Source organism: Tursiops truncatus, chromosome 14 (assembly GCF_011762595.2).
Source record: "Tursiops truncatus isolate mTurTru1 chromosome 14, mTurTru1.mat.Y, whole genome shotgun sequence".
Classification (NCBI taxonomy): Eukaryota; Metazoa; Chordata; class Mammalia; order Artiodactyla; family Delphinidae; genus Tursiops; species Tursiops truncatus.
Window position 1 is genome coordinate 57,704,427 of NC_047047.1, and position 20,298 is coordinate 57,724,724.

At 39.3% G+C, this 20,298-nt stretch overlaps 1 protein-coding gene across 4 annotated transcripts in view; it reads left to right on the plus strand.

Moving 5' to 3' along the window:
• Window positions 1-627: 627 nt before the first annotated feature.
• The window catches only part of SOS1 (SOS Ras/Rac guanine nucleotide exchange factor 1), a 151,100-nt gene continuing 131,429 nt past the window's right edge, over window positions 628-20,298 (plus strand). For 3 of the 4 annotated variants that reach the window (XM_019942784.3, XM_019942785.3, XM_073791435.1), the window contains exon 1: window positions 629-1,304. In XM_019942784.3, coding sequence (XP_019798343.1) covers window positions 1,218-1,304 — 87 coding nt within the window. In that variant the 5' untranslated portion in view covers window positions 629-1,217. Of the gene's footprint in view, window positions 1,305-20,298 lie in introns of all 4 variants that reach the window. The other variant, XM_019942786.3, reaches the window with a different exon arrangement.

Sequence of the window (20,298 nt, forward strand, 5' to 3'; positions counted from 1 at the left end):
AGTGTTCCTGGGATCTGCAGGAGAGGTGTCAATTTCCACTGGAGGTAAGTGGTTATTGAAGTTCATATTTGAAACGGGTTTCAAAGATGAACATATTGCATTTAAAAACACACAAAATCAACGTTACGCGTACACATTTTATTCTTGGTGATGTGGAAAGACCGTTTGGAGACATTGCGATCACTTCTATTATGCTGTAGGTTTCGTGAGAAAGGCACCTATCTTTTGTCCAGCCTGTTTACTATACATTGCATGCTCTGGGCAGTCCTTATCTTCACGCTCGGGAACAAAGTACACAGACACACACCCCTTTCCGAAACGAAAGGCCCAGGGACTCCGAGAGAGGGGTGGGATCCTTCTCGGCCCAACCACACAATGGGGGCCGCTTCACCGTAGCTCGCACCGCACCCCGCAGGCCCCACTCGGCCGGGGGTTCGACCGCTCGGGGCCCTGTCGCTCCTCCCCCTGCAGCCCTCGGGGGCGCAGCCACAGCCCGGCGGGGAGCCCTCCCTCGCTCTCTCGCGCTTCCCTCCTCCTTGGCTGGGGAGCCGGAAAACCCGGAGCGAACCGGCCCTGCCCGGCGACGCATGCTCAGTAGCAGGCAGGTTCAGTTCGCTAGTAGGAAGCTCTAGCGCTACACCGGCGTCGGCGGCGGCCGCGGCGGCACCTCAGGCAGCCGGATTCCCTAACAACGACCTCGGGCCTTTCCCCTCCCCCGGTACACCCCGCGCCCAGCTCCGCCCCACCCCGGGTCACTCGCGTTTCGGGGTCCCTGCCGAGCGGGCGCCGCGGCCGGAGTGTCGGTCCACACGCCCTCCCCCAGCCGCCGGCTCCGCCGCGGGGCCAGGCCGGGCCCGGGAGCGCAGCCCCGGCGGGAGGGCGGGCGGCGACCGCGGCGGAGGGCAACCCGGGGCGGCGCCAGCGGGCCGGGGAGGAGTGGGGGCCCGGCCCCGGGGCGGTGGTGCGGGATGCCACCGCCGCCGCCTCCGGGCTGCGTTCGCTCTTCGCGGCTGGTGTCCGTGTCGGGTGGGTGGCCGGGCGCGGGCTTCGCCACCCAGCTCCCTCTCCGGGGCTAGCCCGGCCGCTCGGCGCCCCGAGGGGGCCGGGCCGTCCGGTGGGGCCGCGGCCCTGTTCCGCGCTAAGAGCTCGCCCTCTCGCGGCTCCCCGGCCCGGCCGCCGCCGCCCCTCTCCCAACCCGGAGGCGCCCCGGGGGCACCATGCAGGCGCAGCAGCTGCCGTACGAGTTTTTCAGCGAGGAGAACGCGCCCAAGTGGCGGGGGCTGCTGGTGCCTGCGCTGAAAAAGGTGAGGAGCGCGCTTCCCGGCTGCAGCCCCTGCGAGGGCGCCGGGCCGGGGCTGGGGAAGGGCTGGGAGGCGGGGCGCGCGCGGAGTCGTCTTTCTTCCCGGTCTCACCGCCTCCCAGAAAGGACGGCGCACACCGAGAGGTTCCCTCACACCCGCTGGCTCTCCGTGTTGACATTAACCCGGTGTGGTGTGTGGGAAGGCCGCAGGGAGCCTGAGAGAGTTTGTCCGAAGAATCCAACCGCTGAGAGCTTATTGCCCCTGCCCCTGGTTCAGAGACGAGAGTTGGAGGAGCCTCCGTTTTCAGTGGAGGTCAAAGCAGGCCACTTTTCCGCTTTCTCGGTCCTCTCCCCGAGCTGCTGTCAGCCTCCGGTTTTAGGTGTCCAGTCTGCTCGTCTAAGTGGGCTCCAGAATGCTCTGGCCATAATGCTTGCTCTAAGTAATTGCAGAGCTCGCCTGCCAGCAGGAACAGGGCCTGCTTTGCTCGCCCTCTGTAATCACTCTTCATTCCCCTGAATTCCCCGACTCCTCCGATTCACAGGGGCGGGTGCACATGCCACTGGCCTTCCTTCCTTCCTTCCTTGCTTTCCTTCCTTCCCTTCCCTTTCTCTCTTTCTTTCTCTCTCTTTTTCTCTCCCTCCCCGCCCCCCACGTCTCTCTTTCTCTCTCAAAATCTTGGTACTGTCATTCGGTTTGTTGATTAGAAATTTTAACATTTCTGTGTTTCTTCGAGTTTGCCACATTGTTATCTAAACTTATATACCCCGTGATCTGTACTTTTACACGTTTTAGTATAATTAGGAAGTGTAGTTACATTTTCAGAGCTTCTGAAGCAACGTTGTGACTTAATAATACACTAAAACATCAGCAACTGATCTCTGAATGAATATTAAAAACTATCAGATTATTTTGTTTTCCTTTTACCTCTTATAAATATAGGGATAGCTTTACTCTTTTAATAGTGTTTCTAAAGCCCCATTTCTTGTTGCTCGAAGAATGTTTCATGTTATCTGATTTTAAAATATTTTTATTCCTCACTGAGAGTTGAGATTATAGTGTACCTTTTCTTTTAAACATTTATACTTTAAAAAAACTGTGTTTTAAGAGGTATCTGATATTTCTCAAAGGCCAGCAACTTTTACTTTCCCTTTTGCGATGTTCTCCCTCTCCCCCTCTTGGTAGCTCACAATGGAACCTATTTGGTTTGTTAGTAGAAATTGCTCATATATTTCAAATATAAGTTATTGACTTTTTTGCTCAGGTATCTGACTAGTCACAGATATCTCTGTGATAATTGTTTTCTAAGAAAACCAAATCTTTGCCATATGCCTTACCTGCTTTATTCATTAGAAATCCTGTCAGGCTCTCTGTTTACTTTTGCTTTACCTGCTAGCTTGCCATCTTAGGTTGTAATAGAAGGGGAGTAGGAAGTCTCAATGATGCTAGAGGCAGGTATCCTGACCAGGGTGGGGAAGAGACAAAAATTATTGACAATATATAAAAGAACTAATAAAGCACTATCAGTTTGGGGCTGTTTTGCTTGGAAGCAAGCAGTTCCTATCCCATGGGAGTCACCATGAAACCCTGTCAGTTGAGGCTCCTATGAGGTAGTGAAAAGAGCACTGGAGGATTTAGCAGACCAGATCTAACTCTGCCACACTGGTGGCCCATGCTGAAATCTGTCCACAAAAGCATTTTTTTTGGCTGGCATAGTGTTGTTTTATTTTTAATGTAATCAGATGCCAGTATTTTCAAATGGGAGATATTACATAAAATCTGAATTTTGAGCTTTTCTTGGAGAATAGGAAGATCTCTCCACATTGGGCCAGCATTCAAGCAAGGCAGTAAGCTGCTGGAGCTGAGTAAATGGCTGCCTTCTTTAGACAAGGCATCTGTCTAAGATTTTCCACAGTCCCCACCAGTCCTCTTTGCTTATTTATATAAACCCGGTTTGACTTTAAGCAGAGATACCCTTGCTTGACAGTAGAAGTGATGGGAGAAGGTGGAAGTGTACACAGTCTCGCTGATGTGTGAGATTCTCCCAATTCGTATATAAAATACGCACTAAAGATGATTTTAAGCCACCAAAGACAGGTTGAAAATATATTTGGTAGCTCAAAACCTGCATTTTCATCTGCTTGTTAGACATTTCCTGTGGATATCTCCATATCTTCTTTTCGACTTATTGTACTGTTTGCAGATGCATCAGCTTGTGTTATCTAACCTGAGGCTCTTTGAACATCCAGGTTTTCTTCACCTGCACGGCCTTTTGCCTGGCCTAACACCACTCATCTTCTGGACTCTCTAGACCTCAGATCTTTTCTCAGATCCTCAGGCCTGAGTTGGATAGTCTTTCTTTCAATCTAAATATTCTTTTAGCACCCTAGCCTAGCACTTAACAATGAATTTTAAGTTCCTATTTTTTTCCTGTTTACGTTCCCCACCCCAACCAGATTGGATGGTCTTTGGGAACAGGGACGATATTTTACCCTCGTTTTATCCTCCATGTATACAGTGCCTGACGCCTGGTTGGCACTTAAATTTGAATGAAAGGGTAGGGAAAACCCAAACAAAACGATCAGCTCCCTCCCTTTCACCTATTAAAAAAGAATTCTTCTTGATCTATTAGCTGTATTATTTTATTTGACTGGTTCAAAACTTTGGAGTCATCTCTGATGACTTAGTACTGCCCACACCCAGTCAGAGCCTGTAGCTTCATTCCCCTTGACATGTTCTTTTAATCTATTCCCCCTACTCCCACTGCTCTTGAGTCCCCTTTCCCAGACTACTGCTGTAGCCTCTTTACTGAGTTCACTGCCTCTCACCTCTCCTTTATCTATTTTTCAAATTTCAGAAGTTATGGGACACTTCTGAATGTGTCACACTCTTGTTCAGAACCGTTGATGTCTTTTGAGGGCATAGAATGAAGTGTGTATTCTTTGGAATAAACTTGATAGTGATCTGTGGTCTGGCTTCATCCTGCTTTTCTGGATGGATTGCTTACCATAGTCTTTCATATACTTTATGCTTCAGCCAGACTGGACTACTACTTTTCCTGAAAATACCCAGAAGGTCTCAATATATCTGTTAGTCTAAGTCCTACCTTATCTATTGCATAAGCATATTGTGCCTACTGCAGACCAAGTATTGCTCTCAGCACTAAGGATTAAAAGGTAATTGACATCATCCAGAAATGACTAAGTTCGAATATGATGGGAAGTGGCAGAAGATGAGTTTGGAGAGGAAACTGATTTATAGAGAACTTTTTGTATGTTAAGCTAAGGAGTATGAATTTTATCTTGAGGGGATAGATGGCATTGAGGAATTTTAAATAGGGGAGTAACATAAAATTTCAATTTTAGAAAATCCACTTTGGCCATAGAATAGAAAATGGATTGGAGAATAATGAGACCCAAGGTAAGGAGAAAAGTTAGAAGAAGGCTAGGGTTAATAGTCCAGCCAAGAGATGATATGCATTTGAATTAGGATGGAAGTGTGGAGATGGATTTTACTTGAGAGATGTTTAAAATGCAGAATTGACAGGATCTAGTAACTCACTGATTGATTGGGGGAAATGGTAAGAGTAGGAGGATTCTTAAGTTTCTGGTTTGAGTGCCTTTAGTCAGGATAGAGAATGTAGGAGGAGAACCTGCTGGGGTGGAAAGAGTGGCATTATAAGATGAGTTTTGAACTTGTTGATTTAAAAGTCATTTTGGGTTATCCAGGTGGACTTGTCAAACTGGCAACTGGTTGTTGGTATCTGGTGAAACAGATTTGGGACTTCCAGGTGTGTGAGTAGAGCCATGAGAATAGACAAAGCTTATATCCTATGAAAGACTTACACATGAATGTTCATGGCAGTTCTGTTCAGCAGAAAATTGGAAACAACCCAAATGTCCATCAGCAGGTGAATTAATAAACAAATTGTGATATAGTCATACATTGGAATACTTCTCAGCAGTAAAAAGGAATGAACTATTGATATACAAGACAACGTTGCTTAATCTCAAAATAAGCTGAATGAAAGAAGCCGAAGAAACTGCCCCCTGCCCCCTCAAAAAACACCACAGTATATACTATAAATTTCTAGAAAATGCATCCACAGTGACAAAAAGCAAGTCAGTAGTTATTTTGGGGGGCAGGCTTTTATGTTCATTTGTCTTGATTGTACCAGTAGTTTCAGGAGAGTATACATATATTAAAATTTAACGGATTATACAGCTCAGATATGTGCAATTTATTGTATGTTAATTGTACCTCAAAGAAGGTGTTAAAGTAGGTGAGGCCACCCACTGAAAATGATTAGAGATAAGAATGAAATAAGGCTGGCATCAGAACTGGGGAAATAGAATGGACAATAGGGTGTAGGGGAAGAGCAGAGGGAAAGGCATGAGTAAAGGAGATTAAGAAGGAAAGAGTCAGGTAGAAAGAATGGGACCCTAGTGTCTGAGAAGCTGAGAATGGAAGGGGTTTCAAGAAAAGTGTCATTAACTGTATCAGGCTATAGAAAAGTCAAATAAGGGGCCTGAAAAGTGTTAGTTAGATTTGACAGCTTAGGGGTCACTTATGTCCAAGCAGTTTCGGTGTGAGAATAGAAGATGGAAGAGCATAGAAAAAGAATAGCAAGAACAGATGAGTTTCTTCAGATTTTTTTTTCCCCCTAGAAGCTTGGAAATGAAGGGAAAAGAGATACTTCTGTGACAAGAAGGGGGTTCAAGTTGGGGAAGACACTTGTTTTTTATTTGAAGGTAATGGAAACTTGTTTATGTTAGGAGGCTTTGGGGAAGGAGCTGATAGAGAATGCTAGTGAAGATACTGAACAAGATGAGCTCAGGAACACAGCAGTGGGATTTGCCTTGAATTATTTGCCAGGTACTATTTTAAGTGCCTTGCATGTGTTCTCTTATTCTCACAGTATACTGTTATTGTCTCTATTTTATAAGAGAGAAAACTGAGGTTTGGAAAGTATAACTTGGTTACAGAGTCTGCATTTTTAAGCAGTACTGATGATGATCCGCTACCTCTGGCAGGAGTGATGACATCCTTTCTTCTGAGGTGGGAGGAGGTGAGATAAAATGGGTTTGTAGGTTGGGGAGCAGGTAGTTCATGCTCGGTAGCCACTATGTTCATGATGGAATGAAAGGCAAGATCCTTTACATAGAGTGAGGAAAGAGAAATGAGTAAGGAGTTTAAGAAGCATAATCCAGTTTTGGAATTGCTGCTGTGGAGTCTGGAGAAGGAGCCAACCAGTGAATTAGAAAGGAATTGCTCAGCAGTGCTGAGTGTGGAAGTTATAAATTTGGAGTAGCATTCATTGGTCTAGTGGTTGTGAGATTTTCCTCGGGCAGCACTCATCAGTTTAGGTAAATGGGTAGAGAAGGGTAGTTGGTTGCAGGTGGCTGCAGTAGAGACGAAGAGAATAGAGATATTACAGATGATTGGAAGTGAAGCTATAAGAGACATAATGGAGGTGTAAATGAGAGCTCCATGGATTAGAAATCTCAATGAGTTAGAAAAGGGTAATGGGAGCACGTAAGGAATTATTTTACAGTTTACACCTGGATTTTATAATTTACATTTTACTGTTTGCTTTATCACATGCCTATTCATCCACCAATACAACTTACGTTTTGATGGATTTCAAAGTAAGTTGTGGACATCGGTACACTTTACCCCTAAATACTTCAGCATGTATGTCATTAACTTAGAGTTCAGTATTTGTTTGCAGTTCTTTTTGTTTTTTAGGTAAAATTTACATATAATGGAATACACAAATGTTAATTGTACCATTTAATGAATTTTGGCAAATCAGTACAACCTAAGCCTCTACCAAGATATCGAACATTACTATCACTCCTGAAATTTCCCTCATGTGCCTTCTCGGTCAGTTCCTGCTCCCAACCTCCAGAAGCAACTGCTTTTCTGATCTTCTATCATCCTACCATAGGTTAATATTATCTGTTCTAGGATATCATATAAATAGAATCGTACAGTATATATTTTTGGAAAGGCTTTTGAGATTGTGTTTATGAAGAATTCATTCCTTTTTTCTCTCATATGAACATGTCAAAAGTTTATCAAGTGGATGTATATCAGGGACGTTTCCAGTTTGGGGCCATTATGAATAGAGCTGCCATGAATGTTCTTATACAGGTTGTGTTGTAGAAATGTTTTCATTTCTCTAGGGTAAATATCAGGAGAAATGGCTCATAGAGTAAGTGTCCGCTAGTTTTATAAGAAACTCCCAGACCTTTTCTCAAAGTGGTTGTACCATTTTATGTTCCCACCAACAATGTATGAGAGTTCCAGTTGCTCTACATCCTTGCCAGTACTCAGTGTTATTAGTCTTTTTTTTTTTTATTTTTTTAATTTTTTTAGTCTTTAATTGTAGTCGTTGTGGTGGGTGTGTAGTGGTATCTCATTGTGGGTTTTTTTTTTTTTTGCGGTACGCGGGCCTCTCACTGTTGTGGCCTCTCCCGTTGCGGAGCACAGGCTCCAGACGCGCAGGCTCAGTAGTTGTGGCTCATGGGCCTAGCCGCTCCGCGGCATGTGGGATCTTCCTGGACCGGCGCACGAACCCGTGTCCCCTGCATCAGCAGGCAGATTCTCAACCACTGCGCCACCAGGGAAGTCCTCATTGTGGTTTTAATTTGCTATATCCTGATGACTAATGATATTGAGCACTCTTTCTTGTTCTTGTAGGTTATTTGTATATCTTCTTTTGGGCAGTGTCTGTGTAAATCTGCTGCCCATTTAAAAAATTGAGCTGTTTTTCTTTACAGTATTGAGTTGTGGGAGTTCTTTGTATATCCTGGTTAACTGTCCTTTATCAGATATATGTTTCATGAATATTTTCTTCTAGCCCGTGGCTTGTCTATTCATTTTCCTAATGGTGTTTTTTGATGAACCCGAGTTTTTAATATTGATGGAGACAAATTTATCAGGTTTTTTTTCTTTTAAGGTTATTGTACCCTGTCCCAGAACCCCTTGCCTGCCACCAAGTCATGAAGACATGGTCCTAATGCTATTTTCTAAAAGCTTTATAGTTTTAGCTTTTACATAATCTGTGGTCCATTTCAAATTAATTGTGTATGATACGAGGTAAGAATTGAGATTCATTTTTTTTATGCTTGTATCTAGTTATTTTAGAACTATTTGTCAAAGGGACTTTCCTTTCCCTGTTGGATTCTGTTGTTGTTTTTGTGAAAATTAATGAATATATATTATATATTAATGTAAATGTATATTTAAATATGTAATATATATAAAATATATATATATTTTTAGACTCTCCATTCTGTTCCATTGATGTTTTGTTTATCTTTACCCGAATACCACACTATTGATTACTGTAGATTTATGGTAAGTCTTAAAGTTAGGTAGTGTAAGTCCTCCTTCTTTTAAAATATTATTTTATTGTTTCTAGGTTTTGCATTTCAATATAAATTTTAAACCATTCTGTCAATTTCTACCAAAAAATCTTGGTGAGATTTTAATTGTAATTGCATTGAATCTGTAGATAACTAGGGAGGATTGACATCTTAACAATAGCAAATCTTTGGATTCATGAATGTAGTATAGGTCTCCATTTATTTAGACTTTTAAATTTCTCTCAGAAACACTTTAAGTGTAGAAGTCTTACATGTCTTTGGTTCTGTTTAATCTGAAATATTTTGCTTTTTGATGCTATTGTAAATTGTTTCAAAATTTTATTTTCCAGTTGTTTGCTACAAGTATATAAACAATAGGTGAAAATTCGGAGAGCAATAAAGAGAAGTTGCAGGGTAACACATGTGCCCAGGCCTAGAGAGAATTTAGTCCAAATGGGAGATGAAGGAGAGAGACTTCTAAGGGGAAAGAGAGAGGGAATTGCAGAAATTTTATATTGCTATCATTTGGAAGTCCTTAAATATGCATCGAGTCCTTCAGTATGCCGAAAATGCATGAAAAAGAAAGGCATTATGAAACTCAAAAAAGTTGTTTAATAAAGATGATATATCTGAATAAAAAACAAAAGCATGTAGCTGACTTTTGTATATTGATTTGTATCCTTTGACCTTGCTCGTAGTTGTTTTGTAGACTTTATAGAATTTTCTACATAATTATGTCATATGCAAATAGAGTCTTATATTTATTTCTTTTTCTTATTTTACTGACTAGGACTTCCATTACAGTGTTGAATCAAAGTAGGGAGAGTGCTCATCCTGCCTTGTTCTCATTCTTAAGGGAAAAGCATGTCTTATTTCACCATTAAGGATGATGTTAGTTTTCATTGATGCTCTTTATCAGATTGAGGATTTCCCCTTCCACTTGTAGTTTTCTGAGAGTTTTGGGGTTTTCTAAAATCACAAATGGATACTGAAGTTTGTCAAATGATTTTTCTGTGTCTCTTAAAATAATCATAAGGTTTTTCTCCTTTATTCTGTCAGTATTATGGTAAATCACCTTAATTGATTTTGAATGTTAACCTACATTTCCTGGATAAGCCATAGCAGATAGTATTTTATTGATTTCCTGCTTTGTGTCAGTATTCTAGGCACTATGCTTGGTACTTTACATACTTATCTCTGTTCTACCCATTGACTTCTCAAGGTGGTGATTTTTACAGCTGAGGAAATGGATCCTCAGGCAAATTGCTCAAGATCTTGTGACTAATGAGTAGAATCAAGATTTGAACTTATGTCTGTTTAGCTTCAGAGACAACTCTTTCCACTGTACTGTGTTTCTTCCTTTGAGTAGGCAGTATAATACAGACAATGGTGTTCTAATTGTCCTGCACCTTAGGTTTTAGGGAAGCAGTGTCTTAGGAGGGAAGGAGGCTGAATGAAGAGGGTTTTGAAACTCCTTGAGTTAGGCTGAGAAGCTTAACTCTTCTACATATTGGGGCTCTGTGTAGAATTGCATTTGACAAAAGGATTCTGCTGTATAAAAAAGTAATAATTTTAAAGGTGGTAGTTAATGAAAAGACAGCATAGACCATAAAGGAAAGGGCTGAGAAGTAATGGTCTTGGGATGGCAATAGGAAGCTAGGAGACTATCCTTGTATGTTTATATTTGGGAGTGAAGGAAGTGACATTTTAGTGGAAGTGGGAGTTAGCCAGGTGAGGATGAGGAGGAAGTGTGTTCCAAGGGTTTGTGGTCCAAAGAGTCTTTGGAGTCCAAGAGGAGCTCAGCATCTTAGGAATTCTGAGTAGCTGGAGTCTGGAGCGTGGGGACAGGTCTTGTGAACCGTGAGGAACCACTGAAAGGTTTTAAGCAGGATATTGATAATAAGATATGAATTTTGAAGGATCACTGTCTGCTCTGTGGAGCCTGGATTAAATGGCAGCAGAACTGTAGGCAGGAAGGTAGGTTAGGGGACTTTTGCAGCAATTCATGGAAGGGATGATGGTGGTCTTGACTAGGGCAGTAGCGGTGGGGATAAAGAAAAGTGGACATATTTTATTTTTATTTATTTATTTTTGGCTGCATTGGGTCTTCGTTGCTGCGCGTGGGCTTTCTCTAGTTGTGGTGAGCGGGGGCTACTCTTCGTTGCAGTGCACGGGCTTCTCATTGCGGTGGCTTCTCTTGTTGTGGAGCGCGGACTCTAGGCGCATGGGCTTCAGTAGTTGTGGCATGCGGGCTCAGTAGTTGTGGTTTGCGGGCTCTAGAGCGCAGGCTCAGTAGTTGTGGCTCACGGGCTTAGTTGCTCCGCGGACTGTGGGATCTTCCCCAACCAGGGCTCGAACCTGTGTCCCCTGCACTGGCAGGTGGATTCTTAGCCACTGCACCACCAGGGAAGTAGTGGACAGAGTTTAGATTTAGAGGTAGATTGGTAGTTGAATGACAGGGTAGTGAGAGGAGTCAAAGCTGATTCCCAGGATTTTGGCATAGGAGTCTAAGTGGTAATGGTGATGAAAGCGGGGGATACTGGGAGAGGAACACCTTTGGAGGGGAACTAGGAAACCATCAGTACTCTGGGAATGAGAAGGTGTGAGGGAATTGTGATAGGAGGAATTTACACATTGTGGGTAGTCAAGCGTGCAAGCATGGAAGGGATCTTTGTTGGATTGTCCTTATTAATTACAGGCAGGTACAACCTGAAGGCCCTGATGATATCTTTCAATGTACATTTCAAATACCATCTCTACAAAGGTTTTCTACTACAATTCCATCCCCTAAATAGAATGAATCTCTTAATTTCTTTAGTACTTTATACTTCAATTTTAGTACTTAATGATAATCTGCCCTTTAAAGTTTGTTTGTATCTGTGGCTTCTCTCCTCCACTATATTGGGAGCTATTTGAGAGCACGATAGGATCCTACTCACCTTTGTATTCCCTGTAATGCTTAGCATATTTCTCATGTATAGCAGGTGCTCAGTACATATGTTGAATTGTATGAAGTTCTGATCTTGTCCCCTCAAGAATATACTTACTAAGGAGTTAGCTGAGATCTTTACCAGTCAAAAGGCATTGGAATTGTCATGTTTGGTGTATCCTATTTTAGCAAATAGGGAAACAAATAATTCATTTGAAATGGCAAAATAGAAAAAAACAGTCTAATGCTGCAAGGGAGAAGCAGATGCCAAGATGGGATTAAGCATGCAAGAAATTTATTAGGAGAAGTACTTGTGAGAGAAAATGAGGACAGAGGCAAGGAGAGTTGTCAGACTGATGTAAGTCTGACTCCAAGTGAAGGAGAGAGGTAAGGAAGGAAGTCTGGGTGAAAGTGTCGTAGTTCTAAGGAAGTTCACCAAGACCTCAGAAGTCCTTGAGCCAAAGTTGCCTATCACAAAAATTCCTCATCTCCCAGGACTAGGGCTGCCTTAGTATGCCTATGGTGCTCTTTGCCTGGCAGCAGCCAGTTGAGAAGTGTGGCCTCCATGCACAGTGATGGATTTCAGAGTGCAGCAGCTGGGGCCCACAGTCAAGTATTTCCCCTGGAGTCAGAGATCTGAGAGGCTCATTCTCATAGCCAGCCAGGGTCATGTCTGTGGCTATAAATTGCCTGATTTGGGAGAATTTAATTACAGTATTCCCTCAGTTAAAGTGGTAATTTGTTCCCCCCAAACCCCTTATGCTTTAAGAAAAATATACCTTAGGATGAGTTCTAAAAGTCAAAACTTAATTGTCATTGATATTAATAGTACACAGTTTGCTTTAGTAGTTATCAAATAAAGTTTGCATTTCATATTCAAGTTTATTTCATAATTAAACCTTTAATGTACCAAACCACAAACAAAGCAGTAAAGATGAAAGAAAACAATGCAAACGATACCTGTATTATTACTGTATGAACTAGTGAGCCAGGAGCACTTCAGGCACTTCAGCAGTACCTTGAGTAGTCCAGCCGTCCAGTTATGAAGATGAGTGCTTGTTGACTTTCCTTTCTACACTGAGCTGCCTCTGGCAGACAAACACAAATCAGTAAAAGAAATTACTCATAAAGTCAGATTCTGGAAATCTCCCATTGGAGTTGGGGAAGGGAGCATACACTGGAGAAAAGAGGTAATTTAAAGTTTTGGTTTTATGGACCCTGAATTACTCATATTATTTTTAAAGTAGGTATTTTAAAATTGTAATGGGAAGATGATTTTGAAAAGAGTTTTCAAAATTTTCCTGCTGATTTTGACTGGTTTGGTTTTATTCACCAAATTTGTTGAGTATTTATTGTATGGCAAACATTATGGACAATTAAAAAATGAAACATAATTGTTGCTTTTATGAAACTTGTATATGGTGGTAAAAAGAAAATCTGTAATCTTCCCATATGTGTTAAAACACTCCAGTCCTAGTGTACAGAAAGTTTGGTTCAGGGTTAAAAATAATTTAAAAAATAGATAAAAAATAAATAAGTCTTGGAATTAAAAAAAAGTTGAGTTTTAAATTAGAGACTTTTTGTAATAAGCTAACTTAAATTCCAGTTATTCTTTTATAATTCCTAAAACAAACTTTTCCCTTTCTATATAGACAAGTCCCATTTTCTATTTTACTTACAATCTAAACCATTTGCAAGTAAATTGATTTCTGTGTATGGCTCAGTAGTTTGTAATGGAATGCACTTACTGATAATTGCATTCACAGCTGTTTTGTTTAAGGACTTTGATAGGATTCTGATTTCTGTCCATATGTTTAATAACTTTTTCTCTTATTTATTGTGGTAAAAAATATATGTAAAAAAATTAATCATTTTAACCATTTCTAAGTGTAAATTCAGTGCCAAAAACTGCATGCATAAGGTTGTGCAACCATCACCACTATCTATTTCCAAAACTTTTCATCACCTCAAACAGAAACTCTGTACATATTAAGCAATAACTCCTAACTTCCCCCTCCCCCAGCCCCTGGTAACCTCTAATCTACTTTCTGATTTTATGAATTTGCCTATTCCAGATATTTCATGTAAGTGGAATCATACAATATTTGTCCTTTTGTGTATGATTTATTTTAGTTAGCATAATGTCTCATCCATATTGTATCAGAATTTAATTCCTTTTTAAGGCTGAATAATATTTCATTGCGTGTGTATACCACATTTTGTTTATTCATTCCTCTGTTCATGGACACTTGGGTTGTTTCTACCTTTTGGCTATTGTGAGTAATGCTACAGTGAACATTGGTATACAAGTATTTGTTTGAGTTCCCGTTTTCAATTCTTTTGGGTATATACCTGGAAGTGGAATTGCTGGGTCACTTGGTAATGCTATGTTTAAGTTTTTGAGGCACTGTCATACTGCTTTCTACAGCAGTCACATGATTTTACATTCCTACCAGCAATGTACAAAGGTTCCAGTTTCTCCACGTCGTCACTTATATGTTATTTTCTGTTTTTTGTTTTGTTTTTAATTGCCATCCTAGTTGATGTGAAATGATACCTCATTGTGTTTTGGTTTGTATTTCCCTAATGACTAATAATGTTGAGCATCTTTTCATGTTCTTAACGGCGGTTTGTATATCTTCCATGGAGAAATGTCTGTTCAAGTCCATTGCCTATTTTAAAAATTAGGTTGTTTGTGTTTTTGTTGTTAAGTGTTAGGGCATCGTTGTATATTCTTGATATTAGACCCTTATCCGCTATATGATTTGTAAATATTTTCTCCCATTAAAACACAACCAAAAAACTGTCTTTTCAGTTTCTTGATAATGTCCTTTGCACAAAAGTTTTAAATTTTGATGAAATTCAGTTTATCTATTTTGTTCTTTCATTGTTTGTGCTTTTGGTGTCATATCTGAGAATCCTTTGCAAAATCCAAGATCATGAAGATTTACCCCTAAGTTTTCTTCTAAGAAATTTATGTTTTAGCTCTTATATTTAGGTCATTGATCCTTTTGGGGTTAAATTTTGTATTTGGTGTGAGTTAGGTGGAACTCACACCGAATACATGTGGAAATCTGTGGAAAATTCATTTCCACAGATGTGGAAATGAATTCATCCTTTTGCATATAGAAATCTGGTTGTTCCAGCACCATTTGTGGAAAAGATTGATCTTTTCCCACTGAATAGACTTGGCATCATTGTCAAAAATCAATTGACCGTAGATGTATAGATTTATTTCTGGACTCTCTATTCTATTCCATTGGTCTATGAGTCTGTGTTTATGGCAGTACCACACTGTTTTGATTACTGTAGCATAGCATAGTAAGTTTTGAAATTAAGAAGTGGAGTCCTACAACTTCGTTTTTCTTTTTTATGATTGTTCAGCAATTCCGTATGAATTTGAGAATTGGCATTTCCATTTCTGCAAAAAAGGCTATTGGAGTTTGATAGAAGTTGCATTGAATCTGTCGATTATTTTGGTTAGTATTGGCATCTTAATATAAAGTCTTCCTACCCATGAACACAGGATGTCTCTCCATTTATTTAGGTCTTCTTTAATTTTCTTCAGCAATATATTGTAGTTTTCAGGGTAAAATACTTCCACCTCTTTGGGTAAATCCATTCCTAGGTATTTTATTCTTTTAGATGCTATTATTCTTTTAGTTGCTAAATGGAATTACAGTCCTAATTTCCTTTTCAGATTGTACCTTGTAGGTGTAAAACACAACAGCTTTTTGTGTGTTGATTTTTGTTCTGCAACTTTGCTAAATTAATTTACTAGCTCTGGTAACTTTCTTATGGATTCTTCAGGACTTTTCTACATATAGGATAATGTCATCTGCAAATAAAAATAGTTTTCTTCCTTTCCATTTGGATGCCTTTTATTTCTTTTTCTTGTTTGATTGCTCTGGCTAGAACATCTAGTACAGTTTTGAATAGCAGTGGTAAAGTGGGCATCCTAGTCTTATTCCTGATCTTGGGGTGAAAGCTTTCAGTTTAGCTGTGGGTTTTTCATAGATGCCCTTTGTCATGTTGAGGAAGTTCCCATCTATTTCTAGTTTTAGGAGTGTTTTTATCATGAAAGGATGTTGGGTTTTGTCAAATGCCTTTTCTGAGTTAATTGAGTGATCATGTGTGTTTTCCTTTATCCTATTAATGTCTATTATATTGATTTTTTTAAAAATGTTGAATTGCTTCTGCATTCTTGGGATAAATCCCAGTTGGTCAAGGTGCTGTTTTAATATGCTGTTGGATTCAATTTGCTAGTATTCTGTTAAGAATTTTTGCATCTATACTCATAAAGCATATCGGTCTGTAATTTTCTCATGATGTCTTTATCTGCCTTTGGTATTAAGGTAATGCTGGCTTCACAGAATGAGTTAAGAACTGTTCCTTCTTCTGTTTTTTTGGAATTCTTCACATGTTGGGTAAAATTCACCAGTGCTCCTGTCTGGTCCTGCATCTTTCCTTGTTGGAAGGTTTTGATTACTGAGTCAGGTTTTGATTACTGATTTCTTGTTATATGTCGAGATTTTAAATTTCTTGTTGAGTCAGTTTAGGTTAATTTGTGTGTTTCTAGGAATCTGTCCATTTATTCTATATTATCTAGTTTTTCAGTGTGTAATTGTTCATAGTATTTTCTTACAATCTGTTTTATTTCTGTGAGGGCAGTGGTAATAATGTCCCCACTTTCATTTCTGATTTTAGTTATTTTTGTCTTTTCTTTTTCTTAGATGGTCTATAAAAGGTTTGTCAATTTTGCTGGTTTTTTCCAAAGAAGCAGCTTTTGGTTTCATTGATTCTGTCTATTGTTTTTCTGTTCTCTGTTTCATTTATCTCTAATTTTTATTATTTCCTAGCTTTGAGTTTAATTTCTTTTCTAGTACCCCGACATTAAAAGTTAGGTTATTGATATCTTTTTTCTTTTTTAACGTAGACATTTATAGTCATAAATATCCATCCAAGTGCTGCTTTTGCTGTATCCTTTAAGTTTTGGTATGTTGTGTTTTCCCTAAGTATTTTCTAATTTCCCTTAGGATTTCTTCTTTGAACCTTTGGATGTTTAAGAATGTGTTGTTTAACTTCTACATATTTGTGAGTTTTCCAGTTTTCCCGCAGTTGTTGATTTCTATCTTTATTCTTAGTCAGAAGAGGTTCTGTCTGATTTCAGTCTTTTTAAATTTTTTGAGTCTTTGTTTTGTGGCCTAACATATGGCTTATCCTGGAGAATGTTCCATACGTACCTGAGAAGAATGTGTATTCTACTGTTACTGGGTAAAGTGTTCTCTATATGTCTGTTAGGATTATAGTGTTCAAGTCCTCTACTTCCTTATTGACCTTCTATCTAGATGTTCTGTTATTGAAATTGGTGTATTGAACTAATATTTCTCCCTTCAATTTGGTCAGTGTTTACTTCATATCTTTTGGGGGTCTGTTGTTTGTGCGTATATATTTCTTTATTTTAAAAAAAAATTTTTATTGAAGTATAGTTGATTTATAATGTGTTAGTTTCAGGTGTACAGCACAGTGGTTCAGTTGTGTGTGTGTGTGTGTGTGTGTGTGTATGTATTCTTTTTCAGATTCTTTTCCCTTATAGGTTGTTACAAGATATTGACTGTAGTTCTGGGTGCTATACAGTAGGTACTTGTTGGTTATCTATTTTATATATAGTGGTGTGTATATGTTAACATATGTTTACAATTGTTTTATCTTCTTGATGAATTGACGCTTTTTTCAAAATAAAATGTCCTTCTTTGTCTCTTGTAACAGTTTTTGATCTAATGCCTATTTCATTTGACATTAGAATAACCACACTAATACTCTTTTTTTTCTGTTTTCATGGAATGTCTTTTTCCATCCTTTCACTTTGAAACTATTTATACTTTTGTGTATAAAGTGAGTCTCTATAGGCAGCATATAGTTGGATCATGTTTTTTAATCCATCCTGCCAATCTCTGGCTTTGATTGGAAAGTTTAACCCAATTAAATTTAAAGTTAATGGCTGATAAGGAAGGACCTCTGCCATCATTTTGCTTTTTTGTTGTGAAATTTTATACCTTTTTTGTGGCTCATTTCCTCCATTACATACTGCCTTCTTGTTTTTTTTTTCTAATTAGTTTATTGTAGTGAACCATTCTCATTTCCTTCTCATTTTCTTTTGTGTGTATTTTTTAAAAATATTTATTTATTTGGCCACTCTGAGTCGTAGTTACGGCATGTGGGATCTTTAGTTGTGGCATGTTGGTTCTTAGTTATGGCATGGGGGATCTAGTTCCCTGACCAGAGATAGAACCTGGCAGAGTCTTAACTACTGGACCACCAGGGACATCGCTTGTGTGTATTTTTTAGATATTTTCTTTGTGGTGAATTACATTTAATGTCCTAAATTTATAACAGTTTAGTTTGCATTGATGTGAACTTAACTTCAGTAACATATAGCTCAGTCTTACCCCGTTATGTTGCTGTCGTCACAAATTACATCTTTATACATTGTGTATCCAGTATCATGGACTCATAGTTATTTTTTATGCATTTGTCTTTGAAATCCTATAGGAAATACAGCAAAGTTAGAAACCAAATATACAGTAATACTCGTTTTTATATTTGCCAGTGTATTTACCTTTACTAGAGACCTTTATTTCATATGACTTTGAGTTGCTGTTTAGTGGCCTTTCATTTCAGCTTGAAGGACTATCTTTAGCACTTCTTGTAGGGCAGGTCTGATGGTAGTGAACACCCTCAGCTTTTGTTTATCTGGCAACATCTTAATTTGTACCTCATTTTTTGTTTTTTTTTGCGGTACGTGGGCCTCTCACCGCCGTGGCCTCTCCCGTTGCGGAGCACAGGCTTCGGACGCGCAGGCTCAGCGGCCATGGCTCACGGGCCCAGCCCACCCCACAGCATGTGGGATCTTCCCAGACCGGGGCACAAATCCGTGTCCCCCGCATCAGCAGGCGGACTCTCAACCACTGCGCCACCAGGGAAGCCCTGTACCTCATTTTGAAGGACAGTTTTGCCAGATATAGAATTCTTGGTTGACATTTTTTTTCTTTCCACACTTAAATATGCCATCCTACTGTATTTGGGCCTCCACGGTTTCTGATAAGAAATAAGCTGCTGATCTTATTGAGGACCCCTCGTACGTGAAGAGTTGCTTCTCCTGCTGCTTTTAGGGTTTTGTCTTTGTTTTTGACAGTTGGATTATAATGTGCCTTGGTGTGTGTTTCTTGGAATTTATCCTACTTAGATTTTATTGAACTTTTTGAATTTGTAGATTAATGTATTTCATCAGATTTGGGGTGTTTTCAGCCATTATTTCCTCAAATGTTATTTCTGTCCTTTTCTCTCTTCTCCTTCTGGGACTCCCATAATGCATGTTCTGGTCTACTTGTTATCCCACAGGTCCCTTAGGTTTTGTTTACTATTTTTTAAAAAAGCATTTTGAGCATATTTAAGTCAGTTGTCTGAAAGTTTTTGCCTAGGTAGTCTGATGTCTGGGCTTCCTTAGCCAGTTTCTCTCAGTTAATTTTGTTCCTTTGAACATGCCATACTTTCCTGTTTTTTTGTATGCTATGTGATTTTTTTTCTGTTTTTAAAACTGGGCATTTGAATACTATAATATGGTAACTATTGAAATCAGATTCTTCCCTTTCGCCAGGGCTTGCTGTTTTATTGTTTGTTTTTATTTGGTTTTGTTTTTGATTGTTGAAGGTTATCAATATGTTTGTTTAATGACTTTCATAAGTGATTTTTTTTTTCAAACACAGTATTCCTTGGTGTGTATAATCACTGAAGTCTCTGTTACTTAGCCTGTGTTTCCATAGTATTTTGACAGAGATTTCTTTGAGCTCCAGGAGCTAAAAAAAATCAACCAACCAAACAACAACAGAAACCTCTCCCAGTCTGTACAGATTGGCTCTGTGCTGGTGCACTCTTGTAACACCTTGTGAATTGCCAGTGGGACATAGCACTAATAATTAGAGTAAAATTCAGATCTATACCCTGAGATTTGTCCATTGTGCTATGTAAGATAAAGTTTTCTGCTTTTCACAAGAAAATAATTTGTATTTGGTTTAAATTAGTTGTGTCCTAGTATTTAGTTTTTAAAATTCTTAGTTCTTGACTTAACAAGCAGAAGGTACTTTCAGAACCCTTGTTACTCTGTTCCACTGGAGAACCCAATTAAATTCAAGAAATATTTGAGGAGCTTCTGTATGCAAAATCTTGTGATTGGCTTCATAGGGTAGTAAAAGGATAACCAAGATTTTGCATCGAAGTATTTATAATATAGTGAATGATAAGATAGTTCCAAATATAGATATCATTTAAAGACCTAATATAGTATCTTCAAAAAAATAATGCAGCACAAATGTGTAAATCTTTTTAATCATTGGATAAATGGTTGAATTAACTATGTTCTAGATATATACGCATACATAACATAACTTTGAGGAGCTAAGACTAGGGTAAGAAGTACTCCTGAATAGATATAGGCTACTTCATTATTTCTTAAACATCTTCGTTTTTTAAAGTAGTAGTCTGTGAAATTCTATCAATTGTACTTTCATTTAAATTAACAAATATACTTTTTTATAAAATCACAAATACAGTTGACCCTTGAACAACACAGGTTTGAACTGTATGGGTACACTTATACATGGATATTTTTCAGTAGTAAATGCTACAGTACAACACTTGG